This window comes from Pan troglodytes, chromosome 10 (assembly GCF_028858775.2).
Source record: "Pan troglodytes isolate AG18354 chromosome 10, NHGRI_mPanTro3-v2.0_pri, whole genome shotgun sequence".
Taxonomy (NCBI): domain Eukaryota; kingdom Metazoa; phylum Chordata; class Mammalia; order Primates; family Hominidae; genus Pan; species Pan troglodytes.
In genome coordinates, this window is record NC_072408.2 from 44348379 (window position 1) to 44364645 (window position 16267).

The following is a 16267-nucleotide window of genomic DNA, read 5'->3' on the forward strand; positions in this document are numbered from 1 at the left end:
CAGTTATGTGAACTTCAGTAACTTATTTACCTTTTTGAGCTTCAGTTTCCTCATCTGTAGAAGGAATAGTGCCCATTGTGTGTGTGGTGAGGATTAGATCAGAGAATGTATTTGTGACATGCTTATCTCACACACACACACACACACACACACACACACACACCAGGTGCTGTCCACTACTGCCAGTGATTCTCTCAGTGAAGTGCTTCAACCCCGCGTGGTAGGTTATGAAATGCCCAAAGCAGGCCTTTGATGACGATGACTGTGATGATGAAACTGTTAAAACTAGACATGGAGTCCCCTATGACTCAAAACTAGTGCTGGAATCCCACAGCTGAAAGTTACTAGAAAACTGTTTTACTACTGTTTAGCCTGGGTAGTGAAGGCCAAGGCATTTCCTCCTTGCCTACTGTGGCTATTAGGGAAATCTGGTGATGATAATGCATTGTGTAATTTCTGAGAGAGTGGAGGGGCTTTGGGGACTATGGTAATAATAATAGACAAATGGTCACTACCCTTTAGGGGTATTGACCATAGCACTATTTCCACTCCCACCCTCCAGTCCCTCCATATACACCAAAGATCAATGGCCAAATAAAGTACTGATGATCTTACAACTAGGCAAACATTCCCTAACTCCAAATGAAAGGTAGAAGTTGTGCTGGAGAACATGGTGTAGACTAGGAGCCCAAGCAAAGTCTTTCTTCCTATGAGTTAATACCTATAAACCACACAGACAAAGGTCACAGTGACCACGACTCCTTTCCCCTGGACTCTAGGGGTCAACTCCACCACACAGCTGCAAATCCAAGCATCAGAAGGGCAAGAGGAGGGAAGACCTGCTGCTACCAGAGGAGGCTCAGAGGGCACGTGGAGGGGAGCCTGCCTTAGCATGCTTGTGAATTCACTGACTCTTCCTTATTGACCCTATAAAGTAGATAGTACTATCACTCCCATTTTGCAGGTGAAAAAACTGAGGCACAGATGAAGCAAGTAGCCCAAGGGCATACAGCTATGGGGGCAGAGCTAGGACTTGAACTCAGGCAGGTTTGTTCCTGATTGGCTTGTTATATATTATACACTGTCTCTTGCTAAAGGCCTCAATCATGCCCTCAGCCTCTGGACAGGGAAGCTCTATGCTTCCCTCTATCCGTGAGCACTGACATCACAAGCAAGTGCGACCATGGTAAGTGTGCTCTGTCGAGGGAGCAATGCAGTGACTTGCAGGCTGTTCTTCTAAGTATGTGCCTGTTTGTCCTTATAATTAAACACAAGCAAAAGGTAAAAGGGGTAATTCTGTAGCCAGGTCTGTAACCGGGGAACAGCCTTTGGACGTCACTAAGATAACTAGACACATCATTACTATGTCTCTCTGGCCCTTGTTTTCTTCTAGGGGAAACGACGTTGCAACCCTGACAAGGAACACCCTTCACCTGCCATATTCTTTATGACTTCACTCTCACTCTTCCCTGGTTGGCCCAAAGGTGGCTTCAGACCCAAAGGCCCCAACCCATAGGCTGGCCAGGGACCTACAGTGTGGCCTGCTGAGAAATGACGAACAATTGCATTCTCAGTCTTGGGAATCTGATTTTGGAAATACAGAGGCAATGAAGCTGTGAAGAGTGGGGGTTGAAGCGGAAAGAATCTGGAGGTGGTTAAGGCTGTGATAATCTAGGCAGGAGAAACTGACATTGTAGCAGAGCTGAGTATTACAGAGTGGGGAGCTGGAAGTGAAGCAGACACAGAAAAGCCTGGTCAAGGCAGAGGAAAAGCATTATGGCAGCTGACGTTCAACCCTGCCTGCAAAGAATCATCTGGAGAGGGTTTCACAGATATTGGCACCTGGCTCCTCTCCAGAGAGTCTATGTAATTGGTGTAGAGTGGGACTCAGGTACTGATGCGTTAGAAATCTCCCCACTGACCTTCAGAGGAGTTTCTTGGCCTCCTGGCATCCCTGCTGCTGAGGTTCATGGCCCTCTACACTGGGGCTCCAGCTCTGCAGAGGCCCCGTGGTGCAGGTTTTCCTGGGTCCACTGGCAGTCACTTTGGGACATGTAATCACTCGCAACTCCTGCCTATCCTTTGCTAACAGAACCCTGATTTTGTACAAGTATTACAGCAGCAAAATGGTTATGGAAGATGGGCCCAACCCCACAGGATGCGTCTAATGGGTTCAAACCAAACATGATAATCCCATCTCCCTTTTCCCATCTTAGAGATGAGTATGTGATTCAGTTATAACCAATGACATAGGAGGAAGGTGGCCTTTTGGGAAAGATTTTCCCCTTTTTAGAGAGAGAATAGGGGAAGCTAGAAAACCCTCTCACCCTACCTGCATTTGGAAGTTATGCTGCAGATGTGACACCTGGAGCTTCAGGAGCCATCTTGTGACTGTGAGGGGAAAACCCAAGAGAACTGCAGAGAAGCTGACCAGAGCCCTAATAGGATTATTGCTGAATTAACCAACCCAGGAATCACCTACCTCCAAATTTTTTATTGCTTACTATGTGCTTACCATGAGCCAGGTGCTGTTGTAAGCACTTTTCTCATATCAATTAATGGAATCCTTAACAACCCTGAGTGTGAAAATGATACATGTCATCTCTCTGCACTTGTACCCTAGCCCCTCCACAGTCCAAGGCATCAGAACTGGCTCTGTTTCCTGCAGGAGCAGCCTTCCCATACTCTACTCAATGCAATCTAAGCTTGTCTCTCTGTGAGACAAAGGGTATGATGTGTGTACTGTTGGGGTAAAGAATAGCCAAAAGATAGCAAAAGGCCTCAGAACTAGTGAGCTCTCTGTCTGTAGGCCACAGGCTGTGCTGGCACTGGCTGTGTAATAAATGTCCACATGGTGCCACATGTTCAGGACGTTCTCAGTGGGTGCCTTCCTTGGCACTCAGTAAAGCTGCTGCTGGGCTCCCTCACCCTTTCCTTTCACCCCCTCACTGGCCGCTCTACTCTCCCTCCATTGCTTCCCTCTCCCCCTCTTCTCTAAGTCTCCAACAATGGGATATCAGAGGAAGAGAAACACAACATGCCTCCCCCACCCAAAAAAGCCAACTCTGGCGTGACCACAGATTTTTAAAATCTGAATTTCTAGGCAGCAGAGTCCCTAAATATTAACAAGTACTCTCATCAGCCTGTTGTATCTTCAGAATGAGCTTTCTTTTCAGGCTGTCCTGTTCCGCCAACATAAGCTTAGCCATCCCATGAGAGAGGTCCTGACAGCCTCCTTCATGCTCTGCACCAGGGAGATGCACACATCCCTCCTAGGCATTCTCAGCAGTCACCACACCTTTTTCCCCCATCTTCACACTCTCATTCACATGCTCTGAAATTAGTCAGCATTGGCTCAGCCCCTTCATTTGGACTCAAAGAACACCACAGGTGCAAACAGTTTACACAGACTTTATTTTTCACCCATTGAGGTGAGCACACAAAAATCTGGGCAGGCAGAGGTCTATGAGATGCAGTGTCACAATTACCTGCCCTGGTTCACAGACACAGACCACGAGACTTGGTGGTGAGGGAAAGGGGTCTTGTTCTTACCATAAATTGCTATGGGATTATCACAATGACACATTTATTCCTGGTTCTATTTACATCATGGAGTGTGGAGAGGGTACATTTCTTACACTAAAAATATATACTTTGGAATCTCTAAAACAAAAAAATATCTCTATCTCTACATGAGACCCACTAGAAAGAAGAACATAGAAAACAAGGGAAATGTACCAGCACCTCGAGTTGTCTCCTTCCGAGGGAAGGTTGCTCTGTTCTCCACCTGACACCATTAGCTTGGAAGGGCAGCCAAATCTAACCAATCAGACAGACAGACACAGATAAACAAGAGGGAGGCTTTATGATCCTGGAGGAGTGAATATAGGAGAAAGGAAGGAGGAGGAGGATTTTGGCCTCTTCTACAAAAGGAGTAATTGCACAATCAGTTTGGTGCTTCTGTTTCCAGCATTATTGCACATGTGAAAAGCCTGCATGTTGAAGTCAATTGCAAACCTGCTAAGCGAAGCCCAAGCTCCGCTGATTTCTGCTGGGCTCAGAAAAGTGCCATGGGTGGGTTCTCTCTCTCAAGAAATATTAATGCCATCAGCTAGAAGAAAAAGTTCTGTATTCTCCAATGCTGAAACTGGGTTAGGTTTAAGAAAAATGCTATTCCTTTTCTCTTCAGAAGGATCAGAAACCATTCCCTTCCCTTTGAGCACAGAATCTCCTAAAAGAATTATGCCTATGAATGAATCATTCCATTTTCTGAATTTCCCTATTGAAAAGGTTCACATAACACTCCTTTCCTCTTTTCACACTTCAAGCAGTAATATACTTCCTTTACATCTCTTTTGGTTATGAATATTACCCTCCTTTCTGATGAAAAGATGTTAACTGACTCAACTGCCCATTCTCTATAATTAATATTAAGAGACCAAGGGAACCAAGAATCACAAAGGATAGGCTTAGTAGAAAATCATTTCTATTTGGCTTTGAGATGTGCTTTTCTGCTTACATTGAAATATGGATGAAACTGAAGGCTTGAGAATTCTTAGTCCCTCACCCTAAACAGGGGAAATGACCATAAAGACCCCTTTCAAAAAAGCCCCGGGACTGTCCAACTCCTCACCATTCTCAGCACCCCCAGCTGGTGGTGGTTTTAGGACCTCTGACCAAGAACTTCTTTCCTCCAAAGAACTTGACAGACTGAGGAAAAGGCAGAAAAGAGAGGTGAAAGGGGTGCTTGAAAAAGCCGAGACAGTAAAGGAGGGAGGAACTTGGATGATGTCTCATTTGGCCATTTCGGGTCTGCTCAAAGGACTTCTACCTAATGGGAGGCCCAACACCTATGACCAGAAGAAAGTCAAAAGAGCTGAGAGGTTCAGTGCAAGGCTCCTGGATGCCCTGCTAGGATGTGGCTTGGAAACCTGAGAAGTTCAAGGAAAATCCAGGAACAAATTGGCAAAGACAACTGTTTAAAGTCCTGGAAGGAGGTGCTAACTTCCTTACAAAATAAATTTAGAGAAGCTGATAAAGCAACAGAGAGAATATATTGATAGCATTTCTGATGCTCGTTGAAAAAGCCAGGGGCTCTGGGGCCAAGCCTGCTCCTATGCTTCAGGAAAACTTGAGACTCAGAACATGGACATTGAAATAAACAGAGAAGATGCAGGGAGAATTACGAATTCCTTTACTAAGAGGGAAGTCTGGAGAGTTGAGTGGGTAGAAAATAAAGTAGGACTAAGAACTATCTTTTTTGGACAACCAGAAACTACAGATTCCCCAAGCCAGAAATTTCTTGAAGGTCACAGCTATCATAGTCTGAGATATCAACCAAGCCTGGGACTTAGCACATACCAGAATTTTATCAAACATTTGTGATTAATTTAAAAGCCAATCACTGGCCGGGCGCAGTAGCTCAAGCCTGTAATCCCAGCACTTTGGGAGGCCAAGGTGGGTGGATCATGAGGTTAAGAGATCAAGACCATCCTGGCCAACATGGTGAAATCCCGTCTCTACTAAAAATACAAAAATTAGCTGGGCATGGTGGTGCGCGCCTATAGTCCCAGCTACTCGGGAGGCTGAGGCAGGAGAATCACTTGAAGCCAGGAGGCGGAGGTTGCAGTGAGCTGAGATTGTGCCATTGCACTCCAGCCTGGTGACAAAGCGACAGAGCGAGACTCTGTCTCAAAAACAAAAAACAAAAAAAAGCCAATCACATCCCAGACAAAGAGAAACGACTCTTCACACTGTCTTTTGGAAATATATGGTTTACTACCCCACTACCCCAAATCCAGGTCTCTACACATAAAGAGATGGGGACAGGAGCTGTATGTGGAAAGATCACATCTCTTGGCAATCCTGTCTTCAGAAGTTGGAAGTCACATCTAGCCACAAAGAGCCAGGCTGTGTTTTCTGCAACCAAACATATTTGGCAATTTCACAGTATATTTCTGCTGGTCTTCACCTTCTCTCCAGACCTACCCTTCCCTAAAAGTTATGGCTAGCAAGTAATCCACCCACTTAGTAAGTCCAGTTCTTTTCATTTAGAGCTAAGATCCCACCCACCATCATTTTATCTAATCTCTGGCCTCCCTCCCTTCCTACCTCTATACCACAAGCTTATCAGGGCATTGGTCTGCCAACACTCAAACTGTTTCTGAAATCTCCCATTGTCATAAAAGAGGTGCACCACTTCCCTGGCCCAAGCAAATGTGGTCATGGAAATCACCTAACTACCTGCCTTGCTTTCCACTCCTAAATTTGTTTCTCCTTCATGCTGAGTTTAAACATCTTTTCCCATAGATGAATCTGTATTTGTTCTCAAATTACTCTTATCAGAGAAGTCTGAGATGGGAACCCCCTAGATGGGAGAATGGCCATATTTTTTTAATGTCCCTCCAGATAGGTACACAAAGACTAGTAGTAACAATGAAATCTTATGGCTACACTCTCATTTGTCAACATACACACATGCAAATGCACACGCATGCACACACACCCACACACCCACACACACACTGCTGCTGCTTCACCTCTACTCATTTCCTACCCCAAACACTGCCCACCTTGACTCTTTCACCACAGTTACCAGCCACAGACCTAAGCAAGAAAGCAGCCAGGACTCGGATTGAGTGTTTGGTGGAAGTTGGACAAGAGGAGGGAGTAAGAGTAGGGAATGGTTCCTACCACAGAGATGAAGCAGAAATGAGGCTGGCTATTGTTTGAGAAAAATTTAATGGCCTAAAAGGGTTGGCATGGCCTTCAAAAGTAACTAACAGACCCGGCCAAAGGAAACCAAGAGAGCTCCCCTCAAGATATGGAGCACACATCAGTCTCCATATCCTTTGGGGAAAGGCTCCTACTTATTCCAGTGCAAGTCACAGGTGCCATGCCCCCTACAGCAGAGGGCCATATTCCAGCCTTGTTAATGCTGTACAGTGATAATGTGTGGCACCACCATACCAAATTAACAAAGTGCACAATGATTGTGTCCAGCATCATATCATCACTACGGCAACCTGTTGATGATAATGTAAGCCAACCTGACAGAAGGTCTGTAAGCTGGTTACCAGCGGGCTATGGAACAGACACATGCAAAATTCCAACAATCCTGGATGACACAGCCCACAGGCTTGGATTATATCATGCAACACTACATACTCTTAGTGCTCTTTACAGAGATTTGAGAGATAACACCTATGCAAGGGCTGTTGAAAACAGATTTAATACATTCAAAGCTGCTGCAGGAATCAGTGACACGCACATCAATTACCCACAGCTTGGTGTTTCTGCCTATGTTGCAAAAAAGGTGGGATACCCTGGTGTCATAAAACCCTGATTGGAATACTGTCTGAAAAAGTTGGAGGATCTGGACAACCACTAATGGTTCAGGTTCATCAAGTGGCCCATGAGTCACAGATGACAACACTTGTGACGATAAATAACTTCCTTAAAGATTTTGAGGCCAGGGGCAGTGGCTCATACCTGTAATCCCAGCACTTTGGGAGGCTGAGGTGGGTGGATCACCTGAGGCCAGGAGTTTCAGACCAGCCTGGCCAACATAGTGAAACCTCGTCTCTACTAAAATACAAAAATTAGCTGGGCATGGTGGTGCGCACCTGTAATCCTAGCTACTTGGGAGGCTGAGGCAGGAGAATCACTTGAACCCAGGAGGCAGAGGTTGCAGTGAGATGAGATCGCACCACTGCACTCCAGCCTGGGCGACAGAGTGAGACTTTGTCTCAAAAAATATATATATTATGACTCCACACTCATTTTGATTCCAGGAGTAACTGATGAAATCCCCAAATTCAGAGATGCTTGGAGATCCCTTGAGAAAGCTATCAGTCCCATGTGGTTTCCCTACGTGAAGGCAATTTGCCATCCAGATGCTGTGAAAATCACCACGACAGCCTTGCCTTGCCTCCGCAGCACTGTACCATGCCTCAGAAACAAGCTCCACCATGAGAAATTACCACCAAGGAAAACCAATTCCAGGAGGAATTCCTGAAAGTAAGCTCAAGGATGCATCTGCTGAAAGCTCAGACAGGTTGGCCAATCAACATTCACAGATGAGCAATGGGAAATCCTGCAATCATGTGGACTGACCCATGAAGTCATCCAGGCAACGATTGGAGACAAAAAAAAGAAGAGAATCACCATCATCTGCAACAGGCGACAGTCCATAGGGACCCATGGATTTTTAAAAAATCGAACCTCACAAAGAGATCCAACAATCAGCTAATGAGTCAAAGGCCACAACCAGTATCCAGTGAGAAGCAATGTCAGACCACGAGGATGACAGGAAATCACCACGTCCAAAAGGACCAGACTAGACAAAATCACCCATGCCCCGTGAGCACTTGCCGTTAAGAGAACCTGGTGCCATCTCTTTCTCTAGCCACACAGGAGGAGGGCTGCACTTCCAAGACAGTTTCAACTGAAGAGGTTACCCTTAAAGTCTCTTGCATGAAAAGAAAGAGAGGGGACAAAGTTGAGTCTGATGTCAGTAGTGAACTGGCTGAAACACTAGATTGATCTTGCATCTTACAGACGGCAAGTTTGATACAGTGTACTTGGCCTTTGACACATTAGCAAGCATAATTGAGAAAAAATTCAAGATCCTTGATGGAAAGGTCGAGAAACTTCAAACTGATATATCATTCATGCATTCGAGAGCCATCAAGGAATACCTCCTATTGGGAAGTTTTTTTTTTTTGTTTTTGTTTTTTGAAATGGAGTCTTGCTCTGTCACCCAGGCTGGAGTGCAGTGGCATGATCTCGGCTCACTGCAAGCTCTGCCTCCCGCGTTCACGCCATTCTCCTGCCTCAGCCTCCTGAATAGCTGGGACTACAGGCGCCCGCCACCATGCCCAGCTAATTTTTTTGTATTTTTAGTAGAGACAGGGTTTCACCATGTTAGCCAGGATGGTCTCGATCTCCTGACCTCGTGATCCGCCCATCTTGGCCTCCCAAAGTGCTGGGATTACAGGCAGGAGCCATCGCGCCCGGCCGGGAAGTTTTATCCTGCATCACTTGCAGGGATATCAGACCCTCCTCCAGCTGTCCTCGTACCAGCTGTGCAGGCTGCTGGAACCACTGTTGGGACCTACAATCCCTAGAGTGACTGGTAACCACCATGCACAAAGGTGAACTGCAACTGTACGGAGGCAACCGAGCACCACACCCACAGAGCCAGGATCATCCAACCCATTCGCCCAACCCCAACCATCACCTCGTGGCAAAACCACCCAAATTCCTTCCCATCTTCACTCACAATCTTCCCCATGGAGTTCACCCCAACAACGCACCAAATTATATTTTTTTAAAAAAGTAGCTAACATTCCTAAGGCGCAGTGATCCGGGAGGGTCTAGCTCGAGAAGTACCCTAAAGTGCACAGGTGGTCCTGTACCTGCACTACACAGAGTTAATGAAGGCTCCTCCCCTCAAGCAGTCAAGGCAGCACAAGACATCCGTGTGTTAGGGGAGGCATTTTTCTGAGTGATACTCTCACCCAGTTTTGATACACTCCTTACAGCTGTGCTGAGGCTAGGGAAAGAGGTGAAATGGTCATCAACCTCCCCACACAGAGGTGGCAGGAAAAGATGGGAGGGGCAAGATAGAGCAAGAAAGGGGAGATGTTCTCAGGGAACAATGAAGATGAAAAAGTGGCAAGCTCAAGGAGGCAGCCAGAGAGGGACAAGGGAAAAGTCTGCAAGAAAGCTTATCCTCCAGATGGGCTGCCTTTTAATTCTTCCCAATTAGGTAGGTAAATGAGTACAATTACTACAGTTATCCTAAAGTGCTAAAATGTGAAGCTTTGGCTCATGAAGATTTTAATGCCCATATAGGTTCCAAGAAGCATGACCTATCCTGTCTGCACCATATATATATGAAAGGAAGCTAAGGCTGTGCCCAAAACAGCCTTGTGATAGAAATGAGACAAACCAGGAACAATACCCACGATTCAAAGGAACACCATTTTAATATCTGAAAGTAGCATAATGTTCAGCCAATAGGCATTGGTACAACCATACATACTGCTTGTTTACAGCAGGCATCCCTTCTGAGTGGCTGGCATCTGTCCTGTATCAGTTGTTAAAATATTTTGAAAATCATCTCTGTATTAAAATAATTGTGGCCCTATGAGATAGGGAATATGAAATAAATGAAGGATTCCTTTAACATCAAAGGTCTTTAGAGTAAGACTAGAATACATTAGTATATTTTAAAAGTCTAAGGAATGCAAAATTCAATAAAGTGATATAGCCAACCCTTCACCTAAGAAAGAAAAACACATCAGGGAACTTCCCACTGTACAAAGATTTTCCAGGATGGGAAACTAACATGATAGAATTATCTGGGTGCTAATGGGCTTGCTAGTTAAATTCTGTGCACAAAGGAAGGAAAGGTTTATAAGCACTGGATCCCAAATACTTTACATTCATTGCAACATAGAAGAGAAGAGAAAAACTATAAATGTAGTTTTAAATTAAATACCAAAACTAATTTCACCACTTACAGTTCATTTCCCAGTGTGACTTTTTTGCATCTGAGAGCCAGAATGTTTGTCAACCAAAAGAAATCCATGATGATGAAGAAACCACATGGCTGAAGGTGATTTTGGTCCATTGAACTGATGATCGTTTACTCTAAGGCAGCTAAGGAGACAGTACGTAAGCACTTGGATCTCGCCAGGATGGAATTGGAATGTATCCTCAAGAGACAGCAGCAAGAAGTCGAAGAGTCCCGCAAAATGGCCAATAAAAACATCATATCCTCCTTTCTATTCACAAACAACTATTATCAAATCTTTCCCAGATATCTAGAAAGCAGACACTATGACAAATCTTCAGGCTAGGAAGTCCTTCCTGGTATCTAAACTAATTCCTTCTGTTGCAATCTAAACTCAATCTCTTACTCTGTCCTCAATGAAAACCAAGAGACGCTGCTCATCCTCACTTACTGTTGATTTTCCCTGGATCCCTTTCCTGTCTAAGCGACACAACTCAAATGTCCCTTCTTGGCTCTTGTATCATCCAAGATTCTTGCCAGTTATGCAGGCTGCTGCTAAGGAGTGATGGAGATGCACCCAGGTCAGAGGCATCTTCCTGGCTGTGGTGGCAGGCACTGCCAATGCCCAGATCATGGATCTTCCTGGTAGCTGACCTCCTGACAACCTCTGGGTCTGACCAGCATCCCCCAGGGGAGGTAATCAAACCAAGGCCCAGGGCTGCCTAGGAGCCTGTAGACACTAAGAGCACTGGAGAGCCAGACAGGATGTCCTCTCTGTTCCCCTCCTACTCCCCACTCTGTCCTTTAGGAAGAGGGACCTCACTGAAGGACTCCTCAGTGGCAGAATGAATCCATATGGCTTGGCAGGCCAGCAGAGAATTTCAGAGAAAACGTCTGGAAAATGGGAAGCTAGGTCTTCAATGGTGGCCGTTCTAAAGAGAAAAAGAAGAAAGAGGAGAAGAACCAACAGGAGGTGGTCTTCTGCTTCCACATTCACATCTGGTGACTGGCTGCTGGTATGGGGATAGCTGGATGCCCTCCAATGCACACCAAGAATAACTGAATGCTTCGGCATGGCTTTGAGATGACCAAGGACAGGGCCAGACTTGGTCTTGCTTCTTCTCTGAGAGACTCGCCATTTTCTCTGTAACCAGAACTTCCCTGAGGCACCACACGGCCCAAATCTTCCATCCCAGCAAAGACTCTTAGTTGAAGAGACTGAATAAAAGTGTTACAATTAGACAAAAAGGGAACATATGATTCATTCCTCCTTTTAACACAATACTTTGAAGATGTCACCACAATTTGGATCTGGCTATATTTTAAGTTCATTTACAAGTAGACTAGTTCTCAACTAAAAATAACCATGTGCGTTATACATTTCGACAGCTGCCTGGATTTTCCTCCGAAGGAAACAAGATTCTATATTTCACTCACATTCAGCAGAGATTCATTTTAACCCATTCGATGAAGACATAAATCACCACTACCACCCACTGGTGGCTGTGACTTTTCAGAGCACTTCAGTTTCTCCTTGGAGCAGCCTCAGGAGTGGGGCAGTTAGTTATTATTATCTCCATTTTCCTGCTGAGTAAACTGAACACCAGAAACAGTGGTCTGCCAAGTTATACAAGGAATTAATCGAAGGACTAGGTCTCCTAATTCCTAGCCTTTTTTTTTTTAACTAGAAAAGTTGACTTTAGGAAGGCCTCAGATTTTGTCTTCAGTTATTTACTTATATTTAAATGGTATTTGGACTAAATTATTCAAGAAATTTTGGCATATAGCCTACCTCAATGCAGGCAAAAATGCCTCAAGTTCTTCCATTTTCTTCATTAACCTGATTAAGGTTGATCTATGCTATTAGTAAATGATATACGGTATTTGGTTTCAAAACAGAAAAACAGTTACGGCCGGGTGCAGTGGCCCACGCCTGTAATCCCAGCACTTTGGGAGGCCAAGGTAGGAGGATCCCTTGAGTCCAGGAGTTCCAGACCAGCCTGGGCAACACAGTAAATCCTCATCTCTATAAAAATACAAAAGTTAGCTGGCAGGGGTGGCATGCACCTGTACTCCCAGCTACTTGGAAGGCTGAGGCAGAAGGATTGCTTGAGCCCGGATGGCAGAGATTACAGTGAGCTGAGATTGTGCCATTGCACTCCAGCCTGGGAGACAGAGACTGACCATCTCAAAAAAACAAAAAAAAGAAAAAAAGGAAAAGAAAACGAAAGAAAGAAAAAAAAACCAGTTACAATTTAATATTTCAAAAATCTTTACTTGTTGTTAGTTCTCATTATGTAACAAGTGAAATAGGTTAAAGAATGTATCAGTACTATCAACACTATCTGAATATTTTAGCAATTTTCTACTTTGTGTGGTTGTAGTAACCAGAGACATGCCCTTCAGATTCTGAAATGAGAACTAGAAAGAGGATTAAAGGAAATAAACAGGCAAAGCAAATTTATATGCCAAAATAATCCCTTCCTGACCTTGGACCTGTGTAAACGGGCTGCTTAAAACACCCTGACCAAATATTTAGAAAACATTTTTACTTTTTTAAGGCTTATAGCTATTCTTATGTGGTTAGTGGCAGTTCCTGGAAGTGGTATTTATTACACAAATTCCATTTTACAACTAAAACACATTTTACCTTCAATATCGCCATTGTCAAAAGCCAGAAATAAATAAAAATCAGATGTTACAGTTCTCTTTACCTCTTTTCCTTTGCATTTCCAGAATTCATACTGAGAGCTTTCCAAACTGTAGTTTTAGGCATTTCATCAGATATATTAATCTCAGAGGGGTCACATCTGAAATCAATCATTAGGACAGTGAATGTCAGACATACAAGTAAAATACATACCACAGTCTATAATGATCACTGTCCCAATAGAAGGGAGAAGGTGGGGTTTGAGACCACGCAGCCAACAGCTCTCAGGAACTCGGGGAACAAGATGGAGTCTGATCTTTCTCCTGCAGCCACTGAGGTCAGAATGGCAAGGTGGCCCATGAGGTGGTGCTGAAAGCTGGGCTGGTGTGCCAGGTGGCAGCCAGTCCTGCTCCCACAACTGTGCACTCCTCCGAAGGGCCTCACTGGAGATGCTGCTGACAACACTATGATATCAACAGTGTAGCATCAGGAACTACCACTTACGGAGCACTTGCTGCATGCCAGGCATTTTTCATTCATTTTCCCATTTAAACAGCCAAATCTCTTCTATTCATAGTTCACAAAGGACTTTCCTAGTATCTTAACTATCATAGCAACAGAGATTATTAACATCCTCATTTTGAAGGTGCAGAAATGAAAGCTCTCAGAGCTAAGTGACTATCCAAGGTCAAACAACAGCAAGTAGAGAATCAAGACCTTGAACCCAGCCCTTGGTTTCCTAGAAACAGAATAGTTTGATGTTTGCTGCAAGCCAGATTATCTCCTTCTAAAATGCCAAGAGAGGAGGCAGCATCCTGTTACAGGGGAAACATTGTTCCTACTTTGCCACCAGATAAATCAAGCTCACGGCTCCTTCCACAACAACATGTAGAAAGTTTATTAAGAACCAAGACTATTATTACGAAAAAGACTGTCCTAATTTCCCCCACAGTATAAACCACAACCAACTCAGTGATGCAGCAGTAAATTCTTCAGAATCTCAATGACCCAGATATCCTGCTCTTTTCCTTTGCTCTGCTCCCTCTTGACCTCTAGGTTTTTCAGCTTATGGTACCTAGAGGTACACAAGTGCTATGTGTATCTCTTCCAATTCAGAAACAAGATGCTAGGAGTAAAACCATGAATGGACCAATTTAGCTTCCTGTCATTTGTGGTGAGCAATAGGTTTGATAGAGAAAGGGGCTAAAATCATTGGCAGAAGTAAGGAATTTTCATGATCCCAGTTCAATTCCCCCTTGCTCCCAGAACTACAGATGCCACAAGCCAGGCTAACATTGACTATTTCTGCCTATCCCCAAAAGCTTGCCCAAGCATTGGATTTCATGCCTACTAGGCTGAGAACTCTCTGGAAATAAAGACCACATCCTTTTCATCTTTGGAAGGTGGCAAAGAAAGGCAGAAGGAGCACTGGTTTGAGGAATAGAAGACGACCAGGGTTTGAATCCTAATCTTTCTATTCAGCAACATTGTAACTTTGGATAAATTACCTAAAACTCTCTAAGACTTAGTTTCTTCACTTATACAAATGTGGATAGTGATATTCATATGAGTACAGGTTAACTGACAACACATAAGTAAACCCTCTAGCACAATCCCAGCACAAAGGAGGCACTCAGTACATTGGCTTTCTTACCTCTCTTCTTGTGATTCCCATAACCTGATACAGTGCCTGGTAGATAGCAGGTATTCAATAAACAATGAGATGGAAAAGGTATTTTCACAGGATGGAACTGGGAGGCTGAATATTTAGCTCTTTATGCTAGCAGCTGCACTTGTGACACCACCACCACCACAAAGCCAGAACACTTAGAGAATAACCCAAAAGTAAACTCCTTGGTGTTTGGAAGTTTTACCTGCAACTGATGTTCTTTCCAGGACTACTTAGTAACTTCCTGCTCTCTAAGGGAAACTTGTCTCCCCCAATTTCTAACATTTTCTCAGCCTCCTGGAAGAAAAAGAAACATTATTATATCTTGGACCAAGTAAGACCATAAGTTCACCAGCCCATTCTTCTACCACAATTTCTACCTAATTTCATTGTGCATTTATTATAAAGAATATAATTAGGTTCTTTCATAGACTTGAGTTACCACAAAATGAGAGACAACCAGATATTTATACATGTGGAATGGCATTCAAAAAAGAAAAAAAGAAAATGTCAATCTGAGTAAACCTCTAGATCTAATGACCAATTTACTACAAATATAGCAGACAGAAGAACATTTTAAATGACACCAAGGGACACATTTAGCAAAATCTAAATGGTGAGAAGCCCTAGAGGTCAAAGACCCTGTTTCTTCAACTTTAAAAAAATGGAAAGGGAACCCCTAAAAAGATTTAAGACAGATATCAACCAATTGCAATATATGGCTCTTCTTTGGATGCTAATTCAAATAAACAAATTATTAACAATAAGAAGCCTTTTCTTTCTACCTTTGTAGGTTTAAAATAATCAATAAGGTAGGCCGGGCATGGTGGCTCACGCCTGTAATACCAGCACTTTGGGAGGCCGAGGTGGGCAGATCATGAAGTCAGGAGATCGAGACCATCCTGGCTAACATGGTGAAACCTCGTTCCTACTAAAAATATAAAAAATTAGCCAGGTGTGGTGGCGGGCGCCTGTAGTCCCAGCTGAGACGGAGAATGGCGTGAATCCGGGAGTCGGAGGTTGCAATGAGCTGAGATTGCGCCACTGTACTCCAGCCTGGGCAACAGGGTGAGACTCCGTCTCAAAAAAAAATAAAAATAAAAAATAAAATAATAATAATAATCCATAAGGTAAAAGATCTCTACGAAGAGAACTACAAAACACTGCTGAAAGACGTCAGGCTGGCTGGGTGCGGTGGCTCAGGCCTGTAATCCCAGCACTTTGGGAGGCTGAGGTGGGCGGATCACGAGGTCAGGCGATCGAGACCACCCTGGCTAACACGGTGAAACCCCCGTCTCTACTAAAAATACAAAAAATTAGCCAGGCGAGGTGGCGGGCGCCTGTAGTCCCAGCTACTCGGGAGGCTGAGGCAGGAGAATGGCGTGAACCCGGGAGGCGGAGCTTGCAGTGAGCCGAGATAGCGCCA

The 16267-nt window shown here is 44.2% G+C and overlaps 1 protein-coding gene across 3 annotated transcripts in view; it reads right to left on the bottom strand.

Annotated features, from left to right (window-relative positions):
- Positions 1-3395: 3395 nt before the first annotated feature.
- Positions 3396-16267, bottom strand: part of SLC4A8 (solute carrier family 4 member 8) — an 88561-nt gene continuing 75689 nt past the window's right edge. For 2 of the 3 annotated variants that reach the window (XM_054663326.2, XM_001147055.7), the window contains 3 exons: positions 15047-15138; positions 13237-13332; positions 3396-11740 (listed from right to left, as the gene is read on the bottom strand). In XM_054663326.2, coding sequence (XP_054519301.2) covers positions 11728-11740; positions 13237-13332; positions 15047-15138 — 201 coding nt within the window. In that variant the 3' untranslated portion in view covers positions 3396-11727. The remainder of the gene's footprint in view (positions 11741-13236; positions 13333-15046; positions 15139-16267) is intronic. The other variant, XM_016923368.4, reaches the window with a different exon arrangement.